The sequence below is a fragment of the Poromitra crassiceps genome (genome assembly GCF_964638095.1).
Source record: "Poromitra crassiceps genome assembly, chromosome: 19".
In the NCBI taxonomy this organism is placed as follows: Eukaryota; Metazoa; Chordata; class Actinopteri; order Beryciformes; family Melamphaidae; genus Poromitra; species Poromitra crassiceps.
The window spans coordinates 613,530-627,743 of NC_139646.1; the positions used below are offsets into that span (position 1 = coordinate 613,530).

General features: G+C 45.7%; 3 protein-coding genes across 3 annotated transcripts in view; 1 reads left to right on the plus strand and 2 right to left on the minus strand.

The window, feature by feature from the left end:
* Positions 1-862: 862 nt before the first annotated feature.
* On the plus strand, positions 863-2,872 carry wfikkn1 (WAP, follistatin/kazal, immunoglobulin, kunitz and netrin domain containing 1; the record flags this gene model as incomplete). The annotated part of the gene is made up of 2 exons (XM_083655239.1): positions 863-1,015; positions 1,211-2,872. 2 exons carry the CDS (start codon positions 863-865, stop codon positions 2,741-2,743), a joined length of 1,686 nt encoding a protein of 561 aa, XP_083511365.1. The 3' UTR covers positions 2,744-2,872.
* A 224-nt stretch (positions 2,873-3,096) lies between these two features.
* On the minus strand, positions 3,097-7,470 carry mettl26 (methyltransferase like 26). The gene is made up of 6 exons (XM_083655731.1): positions 7,181-7,470; positions 6,456-6,618; positions 4,814-4,873; positions 4,570-4,637; positions 3,732-3,810; positions 3,097-3,573 (listed from the first exon to the last, which is right to left on the minus strand). The coding sequence occupies exons 1-6, from the start codon at positions 7,375-7,377 to the stop codon at positions 3,517-3,519; spliced, it is 624 nt and encodes a 207-aa protein (XP_083511857.1). The 5' UTR covers positions 7,378-7,470; the 3' UTR covers positions 3,097-3,516.
* Positions 7,471-10,381: 2,911 nt separating this feature from the next.
* Positions 10,382-14,214, minus strand: part of LOC310793421 (girdin-like) — a gene marked incomplete at both ends in the record, with an annotated part of 45,727 nt that continues 41,894 nt past the window's right edge. The window contains 4 exons of the mRNA XM_083655241.1: positions 10,382-11,820; positions 12,209-12,274; positions 12,485-12,820; positions 13,448-13,528. Coding sequence (XP_083511367.1) covers positions 10,382-11,820; positions 12,209-12,274; positions 12,485-12,820; positions 13,448-13,528 — 1,922 coding nt within the window. The remainder of the gene's footprint in view (positions 11,821-12,208; positions 12,275-12,484; positions 12,821-13,447; positions 13,529-14,214) is intronic.

Sequence of the window (14,214 nt, forward strand, 5' to 3'; positions counted from 1 at the left end):
TGTCTTGCGTAAAACATTTTGGGAACGCAGTGAATCGGCGCATCTGTCACTGGGCATAGATGGTTGTAACTTCAACAAACACAGCACAGCTCTCGGGAGAGGATACCAGTTATTACCTCGTTTATGGACAACAGCTCTATAAATTCTGTCTGGACACATGAAACATTGGATTTCTCACCGGGATGTTTGGTTCCGTGCGCACAGTTGTTGGGGCAGCTTGCCAACATGGCCCCACGCTTTCTTTGATGTTTTTACAATGTTTGTCCAGTTGCTTAGCGCATGGTGCTCCTTCATAAAAGTTTCAGACACTGGACGACCGTGGGGGCGGTCAGAGGGGGCTGCCCTTTCCACCTCCATTCACACCCTGAAAGACTGATGTTGCGTCTTTCTCTCTCATTGTGCAGCTTCGTTCGCTCATTTTGCTGTTGTGGGAAGTCGTCTCAAATGCGATTTTGTCCTTTGTTTCGCTAGTTTTGTATTGGTGTTTTGAATAACAAGGTAAACAATTGGGCTATTTCTTCGGGCATTAGTGGGATATCTTATGTCAGTAAATGTCCAGCGCACGGGAATTCGTCTTTATCATCGTGAATGTTTAACTCTCTTCTCTGCGCGAAGCAAATTAGCGCGTGTATCCAGAATGTTTGGAGAAACCGAATGACCTCATTTGAAAATCGAGAATATTTCCAAACTTGAAGACCTGAAGGAGTTATGGAATTGCTCGGCGGCTAACTTGCGCAAAAGAACAACAATGCGTGCAATTATACTAAAACACCGGGAGGATGGATGTAAAAGTGATACACATTGGCAAACTGCACTTAACTCAAATAAACTATACTTAGGATGGATTCGTGTACTCGTGTTCATGGTCTTGTTCTGCGCATTACCCGAAGCTTCTTTGAGTGCAAGTGTGCCAGGAGCCAAAGTTAAACATCAAGGAGTTTGTCCAAACAAGCTGAATGCCAATCTCTGGGTTGATGCGCAAAGCACCTGCGAGAGAGAATGCAACATCGACGAGGTGACTATATAATTTATATTTCTTGATTTATCTATCTTGATAATACCATAGAAAAAATATAAGCAGTGTAAAATACATTTGTTTCACTCATATTTTATTCTGCCCATTATGTTTGTAATTGTCCTATTATCACATTTAAATATAGCCTATAGGCCTATTTGCATTTGTAAACCCCGTTTTCTACATTCTGTGCAGGACTGTGCTGACTTTGAGAAATGCTGCACCAATGTGTGTGGCCTAAACAGCTGTGTAGCTGCCAGGTTCTCTGATGGCTCTCCTGCCCAGCCGGATGGGACGGGTGGAGGGAAGGGAGCTGGAGCCCTCAACTCCACAGCGACCTGCCAAGGCTTCATCTGCAGCCAGCAGGGAGCAACCTGCGACATCTGGGAGGGCCAGCCCGTCTGCAAGTGCCAGGACCGCTGTGAGAAAGAGCCCAACTTCACCTGTGCCTCCGACGGCCTCACCTACTTCAACCGCTGCTACATGGATGCAGAGGCCTGCATCCGGGGGGCGACTCTGACCGTGGTCGCCTGCCGGTTCTACCTCGCCGGGCCCCATACCAGCCCGCTGCCTCAGGATACTACGGCTCACCCCACCCCCACATCCTCCCTGGAGAACCCTATGCCCCCTACACTGTACTCCAATCCCAGCCACCAGTCCATTTATGTGGGAGGCACCATCAACTTCCACTGCGATGTGATCGGAGTCCCCAGACCCGATGTGACGTGGGAGAAACAGACCGAACGGCGCGAGCGGCTAGTAATGAGGCCTGACCAGATGTACGGCAATGTGGTCATCACTAATATTGGACAGCTTGTTATTTACAACGCCCAAGTGTGGGATACTGGCATCTACACCTGCATTGCACGGAATACCGCGGGGGGTCTTCGTGCCGACTACCCTCTGTCTGTCATCCGGCGGTTGGCGGACGATTTCTCTGAAGATCCTGAGATGCCCATGGGACGGCCATTCTCACCGGCAGACTGCCTGGCCGAGGTGGACCAGAGGGAGTGCAGCGGAGAGCGTCACGTGGACTGGCATTACGACAGCAAACTGGGGACCTGCATGGCCTTCAGCAACGGTGGATGCGAGGACAGCCGCAACCGCTTTGAGACCTACGAGGAGTGCCGGGCGTCCTGCCAACGCGAGGGGATGGGCATCTGCTCCCTGCCTGCCGTTCAGGGTCCCTGCAAGGTGTGGGAGGCTCGCTGGGCTTGGAATTCCCTCATGAAACAGTGCCAAGCCTTTGCCTATGGTGGCTGCCACGGGAATCTCAATAGCTTCCGCACCAAAAAGGAGTGCGAGGCAAACTGCCCACAGCCCAAAAACAAGCCCTGTAAGACCTGCAGGGTGAAGGGCAAAATGGTGCCCAGCCTGTGTCGGAGTGACTTTGCCATCGTGGGCCGGCTGACGGAGCTGATTGAGGACCTGGACTCTGGGATTGCCCGCTTTAGTCTGGAGGAGATCCTCAGAGATGAGAAGATGGGCTTGACTTTCTTCAATACCAGACACATGGAGGTGACCCTTGCAAAGATAGACTGGACCTGTCCCTGTCCCAACATCACCATGGAGGAGAGCCCCTTGCTGGTGATGGGCATAGTGCAGGACGGCATGGCCATCATCCAACCAGACAGCTATGTCAGACCCATCACTGACCGAAGACTCAAGAAGATCCGTGAGGTTCTGGAGAAAAAGACCTGTGAGGTGCTGCAGCGCTTCCAGGACTAGGGCTTTTCCCACAGAGGTGTATGACAATAAATGGGCCTGTGGTTTCTTGTACTTTTAGCACTGAACACAAGCGTTTTTTTTCTTTTTCGTTTTTTGTATTTACAGTCTATAACTGTACGCCACAGGTTGTGCCACATTCCAGATTAGTTAAGTGATGCCATTAATATCAATGCTCTTTGTCATAATTATTGTAAAAATAGATATTTCTCCTTTTCATGTGTATCTTAGTATCCTGAAGTAATAAAAAACTAGCTAGAATAGTAGCCATTGAAAAATGGCTTATGAGGCTAAAGGAGTAGACACCATAGGTGTTTTTATGTTTTAATGTATCAAGTGTATTGTTTATTGGGCTCTTTCTATTCAAAACCTCATTTGGTTCTCTTTTCAGATCGAATGTACAGTATGTCTCCCTCTGCAAAGTGCTCATCTTAAATTAGCTTTATTGATGGTTTCTACAAAATGAATGAAGAAATAAAAAGAAAAAATGGCGGCTGTATTCAGACAAATATGCAAGCAACATGAAGCTGAAAGCCATGTTCATTTTACTCAGGTGCCCAATAGAGAGCAATATACTGTATTTAGATTAAACTAAGTAAAACATTTGCCATCAAACAATTTTACAGTGAAATATAATGATTTGGAATTATGAGAGATTTGGCGATGTGTATGAACTCAAAAGTCTCAGGTCAGGTGCTTCGACCATCCTGTTCCAACACTAGTGATGAGATGACAGGTTTCCCTGTCAGCATCCAGAAAAGGAATAAGAGGATACTTCACACCAAACTCTCCTTCCTGAACAGAAGGCACTTGTTGTTAGCTGGCATATCCACCTAGAAAAGAAAAAAACGCAACATTTCAATATGTTTATTATAGTAAACCAATAATTCCACAATTGCATTGCTTGAAATCTAATCTTTTATATATATATATATATATATATATATATATATATATATATGTTTGATGCTTAAATGGGCTAGTAACTTACTACTTTCTCCAGGAACAAACCACTCCTCTGTGCTATTGAGCTGAGAAGGGAGATATCCCTCAGACCCCACTCTGGGTTCCTGTAAGACAAGCAATGGCTCTTATTAATAATAATAATCTTATGAATTATAATCTTTGTATGGAGTCATGGACTGTGAACCATGGAATTGGATTCCATGAATCATGAAGGACAACATGGTGTCCGTAATACCAACCGATTTGACTGTTGTCACATGATTCAATCAGCGTTATCAGCGTCTTATCACTCCATTCATATCGGCCAGTAGGGCTCTACTTACCTGCTAGTAGGCGCAAAAGGTTATCAGCGATTCGTTATCAGCCATAGGTTTACATTTCATGTGTAAATCGTATTTTAATGCTTTTTGTTGCTTAATTCTAATCCTACCCCTAAACCTAATCCCAAATTGTTTTATTTGCCTAAATATAAAGTCGTTTGATAACAGCCATTCCGACCTACTAGCAGGTTTATCAGCGATAGGAAGCGCCTACTGAGTCTAGGGTGCTTTGATTGATTGATGACATTTATTGACTCATTTACACAGTGCAAGTACAGGTACATTAGTACAAGATTAAGTAATATAATCAAAAGGATAAAAACAGAAAAAAGCCTGAGGGCTTATTTCCATTGTGGTCCTTAAGAGTGTGGTAAAGTGTGTGTGTGCTGGTATTCTTATTCAGGCAATTATTGCATTTGGGAAGAAAGAGCTCAAACCACTTTATTCATTTCAAATGATCAGTTCCTTCATAACTGAGGAAAGAAAGAACCTTAATTGAATTACTCAAAACATCCAAGAGTCATACAACACGGTTCACTGTACCTCTGCCTCAGGCTGTGGTCAAAGTCAATGTTGCTTTGTGGGGTGATCTGACCATTCATGGCATAGGGCTGAGGGTAGTAACATAAGACAGTATGTCACATACATTCTCAAGAAGACAAGCAACACATTACAAATACAAACCATAAATGTGATTGCTATATACACAGTATTTATGTTTGGTAATAGTGTGTCAGGATGTGTGTAATAGCATGCTGATAACATGGGTTGCGTGGTTTTGACTCACCCCATATGTCAACAGAACTCCTTGTGGCTTCAGGATCACTCCAGCCCCTTTGAATAAACCCTGGGAGGGGAGGAAAGAAATGTCTTTAAGCACTGGCATGCACAGGATGGGGGTGGGGGGCAGGGGGTGACTGCTGCCCAAAGACAGAACTTCTAAAGGGGCATTGCTAACACAACTGACTTGGAGCTATTTACTTAGGACCTATAGGCTAGAAGGGGCTAATAACCATTATGAAGGGTATTTATAAGTAACACAATATTTCCACTATACACTGGAAGCTATTCAACTCCAGCAACCCCCCAAGGTTATTCTCGCCAATAAATCTTAAACAGTCCCCAGCCTAGCCTGGGTAAACCCAGCCCCCAGTGACCTGCTCTCAGACAGACCCTGCTCACTAGTCACAAAGTCACGTAGTGACCAGTGAGCAGGTCTGAGAGCAGGTCACGTGGGGGCTGGGTTTATCCAGGCTATCCCCAGCCCAGCCTGACCAGAGTATTGTAATCTACATAAGTCAAGTCAAGTCAAGTTTATTTGTATAGCACATTTCATACACAGAGGCAATTCAAAGTGCTTCACATAAAATGGTTGACAGGAAAAGAAAAGAAGAGTACCGGTAAGTAAATAATAAGTAAATGCATGCAATTGATAATGACCCCCCCCCAAGATTTCATTTACACTACATTTGTAGGATAGCAGCCAATGTCTATACTCAGAAGAGGCATAGCAAATTAATTTGATGTGATTGGGTGTGTATGTGCAAAGTAATGTTGGCATAGACACAGCAGCACATGGTAAATGGTAAAGCAGTGAGCATTCAAGGGCATGTAAATGTTGCATGTGAGTGTTTTCATCCTCTTGATAAAATAAGACCTCTTATTCAATGTGAATGTGTACACAAAAAGTAGATCTTTGCATGAAAAAACGGTTACAATCAATCATCATTCTGCAATCCAATGAGAAGCAACAATAAAGGCTGGCCCATAAAAACAATTTTAATAGTGGGCGTACATCAAAGTTTAAATAAATCACTAACTATACCTTTCCCTGAATGTAGGACATATTTTTGTATTTAGATGTGAATTTACTCTTTATTAACAGAATACAGCAATTTATGGATGATGGACATTTCAATCACTGAATATCAACATGATCCATTTTGTGAGATAAATGATATAATGAATCTGGGCATATTAATACTAAATGAGGGCTTGAAATCACATGTACTGTACCTGTATATGCCGCTGCACAAAACCTCAGTAGAACTGACTTTTTAAAACGAGATATTAAAACAACCGCAAATTCGCTATGCCAGGCAACATGTGTGTTACTGATGACATCACAGATGATGTCATCCGTCATCTGGGTGCCTGGCAAAAATATTGCCAGGCAGCTGGCTGCGGGGCCACTGGTGACGAGTCAGTCAGCCTTCTGAGTGATGTCAGCCACCTGCCTGGCAAAAATGTCTTGCCCCCTGACCCTCCTAACATTTTGGGGGAAGTGCCCTTGTGGATATGTTCACCTTTATCAAAGTCTGTACATGTCACTGTCTTTGGGTATGATATGAAGACCACGTACAACCACTTTGTTTGCATATTTGCATACTAGTAGGAATTAACTTGAGCCTTAAATCCTTTGGTCCTACCTCTGTACACGCCATTGGAGAAATGTGGATCATGTTAATGTTGACGACCAGGTCGAGGCTCTCTGGCTGGATCCCTCCCCAGTGCTTATAGGGCAGAGAGGCGTCCAGGTGGATGGCGGGCATCACATTGTTCATGTGGTAGTGAGATCTGTATGCTTCTATACTGAGAATGGGAACAAAAGAGATCATTCTCAATGCAGGTAGGTTAGGTACCCTCCAACACAAAATGAGCCAACTCACTGATCCTGTCGTGTCAATCACACATCATCACACAAGCATCACAGACAGTGTGATGCTTGGGTAATGAATGCCTCGGCTCGTACATGCTTCCATTGCTAAAAAACGTTATCTAACCGGGTTATGTATGATACCCGAGTTCGTTTTAAAACATGGTAGGTCACGTTGTGAGGCTCACGATCACTTATTCTACAATCTAGGCAATGGTTCTCAACCACCAGGGGTCCTTGGGGGGGCTCCAGGGGGTCCCCAAAAAATTGATGAATCGATTTTACTGTTTTCTCTCCACCTAGAATACATGTGATTCTGAAAAAAAAAAATCATACCTGACAATAGAAATACTCAGATTTGGATCCAACAATGAGACAAAATCTCACCAAATGGGGGTCTGTGGCTCTAATGTGGACTAAATGAGGGGGCCCTTGATATTACAGAGGTTGAGAATCACTGTTCTCTCTAGGCAACAAGGCCAACAAAGCCTCTCCTACCTGATCAGAGACTGGCGGTCATATTCCGACGGCTGCCACGAAATATTCCGCAAGGACTGTGCGAAGTGTGTGACGTGCTGGCCGGTGCCGGAGGACACCTCCAGAGCCTGCAGCGGTGTACCGGTGTGCGGCACGCAGTCCCGCAGCACGGCCAGGATGGGCTCCTTGTTCCTCTCCGCAGCGGCGGCGTTCAGCATCCTGCCAAAGCCCGGGGACAACTGCCGCGTAATGCGCACTAACTTATGAAACCACTCCGTGATGAAGAACCTCAAAATACGCAACTCAAAAGCTCACCCGTCTCTCTCTGTGCTTCTGTCCACTTCCGCGTTGTGTCACATGGCAGATCTGAGAACCAATTAGAATTGCTACAGGAGAGCCGCAACTTCTCGCGCGCCGTTCTTTCATGAACGATTTATTAACAACTAAGATATAGCCTAATAATAACCAGCTCAGCTGCATGGCAATAATAATAACAACAACAACAACAACAACAACAATAATAATAATAATAATAATAGTAACGATAATAATAATAGCAACAACAACTAACTAGGCTATCATAGCCTAAGCCTAATAATGATGAACTAGTTTAATATGCTCATGTCTCTGATGATGCGCAAATGCGCCATATGGGCGCACTTTTTGGGTGTGACCAAACTCATGCGCTTTGCATGCATGTGTGTCCCTTCTGCTGTGAGCATAGATGCTGTGAGCAAGAGTTGTCCAATTTATAACCTCAGCAGGGAAGGATTCGACATCACTCACTGACATCACTGCTGATGCTGATGCTGAAAGAATATGAATGGTGGTGAATGGCGAGAGATTTTTTGTTTGTTCCCGTTTGAATTGTTGTGCCATGAGCTATTATGGTGACCAGATGTCCCACTTTGTGTGGGACATCACAGCATTTTCCCATGTCCCACATACTGAGATGATGTCCCACATTTCGATTGGCTCTAGTTTTCAAAAGCCAAACCACTGAGAGAGAGAGAGAGAGAGAGAGAGAGAGAGATACTAATTTTTAAGAAAACATTTTTTCTCTTGGCTTTGATATAACAGACTATCTTTCGGTTGTGGACTATGGTCAGGACAACAGAAGACATTTGAGGATGTCATCTTGGGCTTTGGGGGAAAAATGATCATCCATTTTTCACCATTGGTGACGTTTTATAGACTAAACGGTTAATCGATTAGTCTAAAAATAATCAACAGATTAATCAATAATGAAAATAATAGTTTGTTGCAGCCGCCCTACTCCGAATTGGTAACGTGTCCCACTTTGTCCCACATTTGGTTTGCTGGGATCTGGTCACTCTACACTAGTATTGTGTAGTGTTTCCTAGAACTTTGTTACTGTTGTGTGAGCTAAGCACCTGAGTTCAGTCACTTCAGTGGTACTGTTGTGTGAGCTAAGCACCTGAGTTCAGTCACTTCAGTGGTACTGTTGTGTGAGCTAAGCACCTGAGTTCAGTCACTTCAGTGGTACTGTTGTGTGAGCTAAGCACCTGCGTTCAGTCACTTCAGTGGTACTGTTGTGTGAGCTAAGCACCTGAGTTCAGTCACTTCAGTGTTACTGTTGTGTGAGCTAAGCACCTGCGTTCAGTCACTTCAGTGTTACTGTTGTGTGAGCTAAGCACCTGAGTTCAGTCACTTCAGTGGTACTGTTGTGTGAGCTAAGCACCTGAGTTCAGTCACTTCAGTGGTACGCAAGGCAACCATGCCCTATTCATGAGCCACATTGACACATACACACACAAAAAATCAGAAAAAGTCACTTTCCTCCTGTTATTTTTTAGATTTGTATTTATTTATTTTAAGTAGGACTTAAAAGAGCCACAAAACTACCCATAAAGGAGCCATGTGTGGCTCTAGAGAGCCTCAGGTTGAGTATCATTGGTCTCTTTAACTTTTGACTTGTAAACAGTTCATCTCAAATAGCAGGTCAGTCAGTAGCAGAACTTTGTGCCCATTTGATTTAACCGCCAAGTACAGCAACAACAACAACAACAAACGGGGGTGGGGGTGAGAGAGAGATAAACTGGATATCTCTGGGGTCTTGTAAAGTATTAAAAGTTGATAAATCAATTTAGGGAAAATTAAGACCCTTAAAAAGTATTACAAATTCTTAATCACCATTTGAGAGATATTACATTTTGTAGCTAATGTGCTAAATGTGTTAAATGAGCATATTATATCGTCCCATATCGATCACAGACCCCTGAATTGAATCAATATCGTATCGTGGCAGACTTTATGATATCGGAAAATATTGTATCGTTGTCTAAATAATCTATATAATATTGTATTGTGATGAAACTTGTGATTTACACGCCTGTGTGAGGATGTGAGGAAAGTGGCATTGAGGTCTTGAAAAAGTCTTAAAAAAGGTCTTAAAAGGTTTTGAATTTAACTTCAGCATCCCTGCATAAAGGATAAAGGATGTTTTTTATTTAAGGGAAAATAACATTCAGGTATGCATTCTATTTTACAAGATTTACACAGTTCCCCATATACAATACGACCACATTTAATTTCAACCAGGCCCAAATTAAAATGTAACCAGATCAAGATAGGCCAATGCAAAGCATAGGATACAAATACATAGATTGTACATGTACATCTGAGTGGAATTCACATAAGAAGCTAAGATACAAAATACTGTTCAAGCATCAAGACATAAATAATGAAGGGGGGGGGGGGAGTTTAGCACAATACTAAAACGTTTTGGCAAACAAGTATACACAACAAAGGATTGTCAACGTGCTTTATAGTTAAACATGCTAACTTGGGTCACAAAACAAATCTATTTCTTATGTGGCAAAGACAAAAAAAGTTAAGTATTCATATAGTTGATTTAGTTATATTATGAGGAATTTGTGCAAAAATCAAAATAGAGAGATGATACACCAAGTAACTGCATATATTACTCAGGTTTACTGATATCCTGAAAAGCTTGCAATGATGAGAGCTGCTGCAGTGGTGTGAAAACAATCAGAACCAAATCACCAAATATTCGCCATTCCAAGTGCACCTTTTAAGTAACTGTATAATCAGGATGTCCATGGCAAAACTACACAGATAATAACTTATAGTGACGTCAATTAAGTTGTGCGCTTCTATTGGTGTGATGAAACAACTGGCATGGCAACTAGCTGTACTATTCGCATGACGACGCTACAACATACTGTGACACGACTGCTTTCATGCAATCGCAAACGGTTTATCCTTCTCTTCCAGCCCGGTTACCTCCTTGTCAACCTCACAGCAATGTCCTGTATTCTGCCCCTGCTCACTTCCCATGTTGAGCGATGCTTGTGCTGTGCCGTCAGTGGCCTCCTGCCTCAGAGGAGGACAGCTGATGTTTGTCTGCACCAGAGACGGCTTCAGGCAGAGGAAGGCCTGCTGGCCCTTCTCGCTCTCGTCCATGCCAGCAGTGACCACAGAATCACTAAAGATTGTGTTGGAGAAGACAGAGTTGAAAGTGAACGGGGAGCCGAACAGCGTTTCATGGATGGGGGATTTTGGACGATCTATGGCAACAGCCACCGCTGGGTCTCTGGGGGGTTTGACTGGTGCAGTGGGATCAGGCTCTCTGCTATTGCTGTCTGGGTCTGGTTGTTGTTGATTCTGACGGGCTGTTTCCTGCTGCTCCCGACTGTTGGTCTCTTCTGAAACCTGGGCCGACAGTGCTGCCGCCCTGCAGTCGCTGTTGACGCTGGAGCGTCGGGAGGAGCCCTCCGCTGTGGAAATGACGCTGCTGGCCCGGGGGAGACTTTTGGGGGACCTGGACCCCCTCAGGCGTCCCTCTTTCCCCACGGGGGTGGAGAAGCAGTTGAGGCAGCCGGACACTGAGGATGACTTACCCTGAACATATAGCACCGCGATCGGGGAACAAGCCGAGTATCGGGTGACCTCAGCTTTGCCAGAGCCCGATTTGGAATTTGTCCCGTTGTGCCCCTGGGTGAGTCTGAGGGTTCCTCCTGAGTCTGATGAGCGCCGAGCGGCTTTGCTGCTGGAGCCCCTCCTGATGCTCTTTGTGCCCCTAATGGGCCAGACCTCCTGTTTGGGCTCTGGATCTTTCTGTTTGGGTGTGGATTGGAGTTCTACATTCTGAGTGCTGGCGATGGAGATGGTGGAGGCCTTGGCACAGACTTTCTCCTTGTGTGCCGTGTTGGAGGGCTGCTGCTGCTGTGTGTGTCGGGGGGTGGAGGTATCAGTGTTGGAGGGCTGCTGCTGCTGTGTGTGTCGGGGGGTGGAGGTATCAGTGTGTCGGGGGGTGGAGGTATCAGTGTTGGAGGGCTGCTGCTGCTGCTGTGTGTGTCGGGGGGTGGAGGTATCAGTGTGTCGGGGGGTGGAGGTATCAGTGTGTCGGGGGGTGGAGGTATCAGTGTGTCGGGGGGTGGAGGTATCAGTGTGTCGGGGGGTGGAGGTATCAGTGTGTCGGGGGGTGGAGGTATCAGTGTGTCGGGGGGTGGAGGTATCAGTGGGAGGCTGGTAAGGCGAGGAGGAACGGCGTGATGGTGGCTGCTGGACAGGACTGCTGCCGTTTGACCAGGGCTCATTGTCCAGGCTCAGGTTGAACTCACCGCTGCTCTCACTCTGGGCCCGACTCTGGATGCCATTCAACCCCGGGGAACCAACTGTGAGAGAGAGAGAGAGAGGGAGAGAGAGAGAGAGAGAGAGAGAGAGATCAAATGATATCCCAAACATAAATACATACATTTAATGCTTGCAACAGTATATCCAAACAAAAAAATATAATTAAATGTAGCTTAACAATCTCTTGCTCATGATCTTGGTCCCCCATCTGCCATATGAAACAGCTGTATTAACATAGTTTCCTTGATGACCAACAGGGGGTGGTGGAGTTAAGCTCTCCTGACAGTTGAGGGCCTCAATGGTCAGCATGGAGATTAACATAAATCAAGGCCATGTTTGCGATTTGATGGAGTTTCTCATAATTCCACAGCTGGTAATACATCTGTGTGCATGGTGAATCCTTTAAGTGAGGATCTAGAGGGCTTTTACCATGATGGTGCAGCTCGTCATTGTCCTCAAAACCAGCTGGCACAGCGCCATCGCTGGAATCCTTGTCTGTGGGACAAAAAGGGAGAAATCACTGAATGGGTAGAAATGATTGACAGTGCTCTCATCCACACCACATCAACACTACTAGTTTCAGCACTAAAAGCAAGAAGAGCACATGCGAGTGTTGTCTTTGCTCTACTCTCCTCTACGCGGTACTCCAACAGCTGGCTCATGAAGATGACATCAAACAAAAGAATGGCGTATGAATGCTTCTACCTGTCGCCCATAGCCCAGAAATGTCTGGAGCAGTGTCAGCGGGGCCAGTGGTGGTGGTGGTGTGGAGATGGGCGGGGCCAGTGGTGGTGGTGGTGTGGAGATGGGCGGGGCCAGTGGTTGTGGTGGTGTGGAGATGGGTGGGGCCAGTGGTGGTGGTGGTGTGGAGATGGCCGGATCGCGCAGGGGTGGGATGACGGTGGAGGATGGACAAGATGGAGGAGGTGAGGGAGGAGGCCAGTGCGTCCTCACTGTCCTCGGACCCCTCCAGCTGCTCTGAGCTGCCTGCCCACCGCTCCTCCTCGGACGGGGCCGAGGGGTACGCCAAGCTGCTCAGGGCTGGACGGACGGACGGGTGGAATGGGAAGAGGTGGGAAGTGGATGAGGGAGGGAATAGAGAGGTCTAATTGGTGGCAGATAGAATGCGGTGTCATAACTGTGGAGCTGACAACAGGGAGATGGGTTGTTTCCTCCATAAACCAGAATAGTGTGTGGACCACATCATTGTTTTACAAATCTGTGGTTTCCTCTTTGGCTATAGTTGGCTCCTGGTAAAGGCAGAGCTCATGCGGCAGCGTCCTCCTGCAATGCAGTATTCCTTTGACCTCTATTGTTCTAATAAAGAAAGCAGATTGACTTCTAATGCTGCTACTTTGCTGGAATGTACCCTTGTGTTGCAGGTGCTAGTATGTTTATTTACCACATTTATTTAAGTATGATCTGGTGAAATGAGGTATGGACACATTACTAAAATATTGCCTCGTCGATTTGACATGTGCAGGGAAGCGACCTTGCTGGCAATGATAAATTCAACTTTAGACTCAGGTTACTTTTGCATTATGACAGTAGTGGTGGTGACAAAAAAGCATAGGTGCTGCTGGTATTATTAACAAGTTAGGAGTAAAGAGAAAAGGCAAGTGCCTACAGCCATGATGAGGTCAGACGTAGGACTACAGACTTTCTTACACATGGAACGACGGAAGAGGGACTTGACTTTGTCTCTGTCCTTCAGCCTGTTCCTCATACGGGGAAAGATTTTCAGTGAAGCTATTTAGCGGCAAGTGTGACCACATGGGAGGCAGAGAGAGGTGAGGGAGGGAGGGAGGCAGAGAGAGGTGAGGGAGGGAGGGAGGGAGGCAGAGAGAGAGGTGAGGGAGGGAGGGAGGGATAGGGGAGGGAGGGAGGCAGAGAGAGAGGTGAGGGAGGGAGGGAGGGCGAGGGGAGGGAGGGAGGGAGGCAGAGAGAGGTGAGGGAGGGAGGGAGGGAGGGAGGGGGATATGGACGCCAGGACAGAGAGGGAAGAAAGGCCAGAAAAGAGGAAGGGGGAAGACACAGGAAGGAAGGTAGGCAGGAGGGAGGGAAGGAGTGGAGAGAATACGTTAACACACAAGAATGACACAGGGAAGACATATTTAGGACAGTTGAGGGAAGTCTTGACACACATCATGCATCAAGGGACACTGACATTTTACACATGACACATATACTGTCGGCTATCTGGTTATGAAAGCAGTGTACACTATGAAACACAATACCATATACTGTCTGCTATCTGGTTATGAAAGCAGTGTACACTATGAAACACAATACCATATACTGTCTGCTATCTGGTTATGAAAGCAGTGTACACTATGCTATCTGGTTATGAAAGCAGTGTACACTATGCTATCTGGTTATGAAAGCAGTGTACACTATGCTATCTGGTTATGAAAGCAGTGTACACTATGCTATCT

Bases quoted from the DNA above. Each gene is read 5' to 3' on its own strand.
- mettl26 (XM_083655731.1), bottom strand. From the start codon at position 7,377: ATGCTGAACGCCGCCGCTGCGGAGAGGAACAAGGAGCCCATCCTGGCC. The intron at 4,874-6,455 runs GTAGGACCAAAG...CTCCCCTCCCAG, and splicing joins CTCCAATGGCGTGTACAGAG to GGTTTATTCAAAGGGGCTGG. The intron at 3,811-4,569 runs GTACAGTGAACC...CTTGTCTTACAG, and splicing joins GACCACAGCCTGAGGCAGAG to GAACCCAGAGTGGGGTCTGA.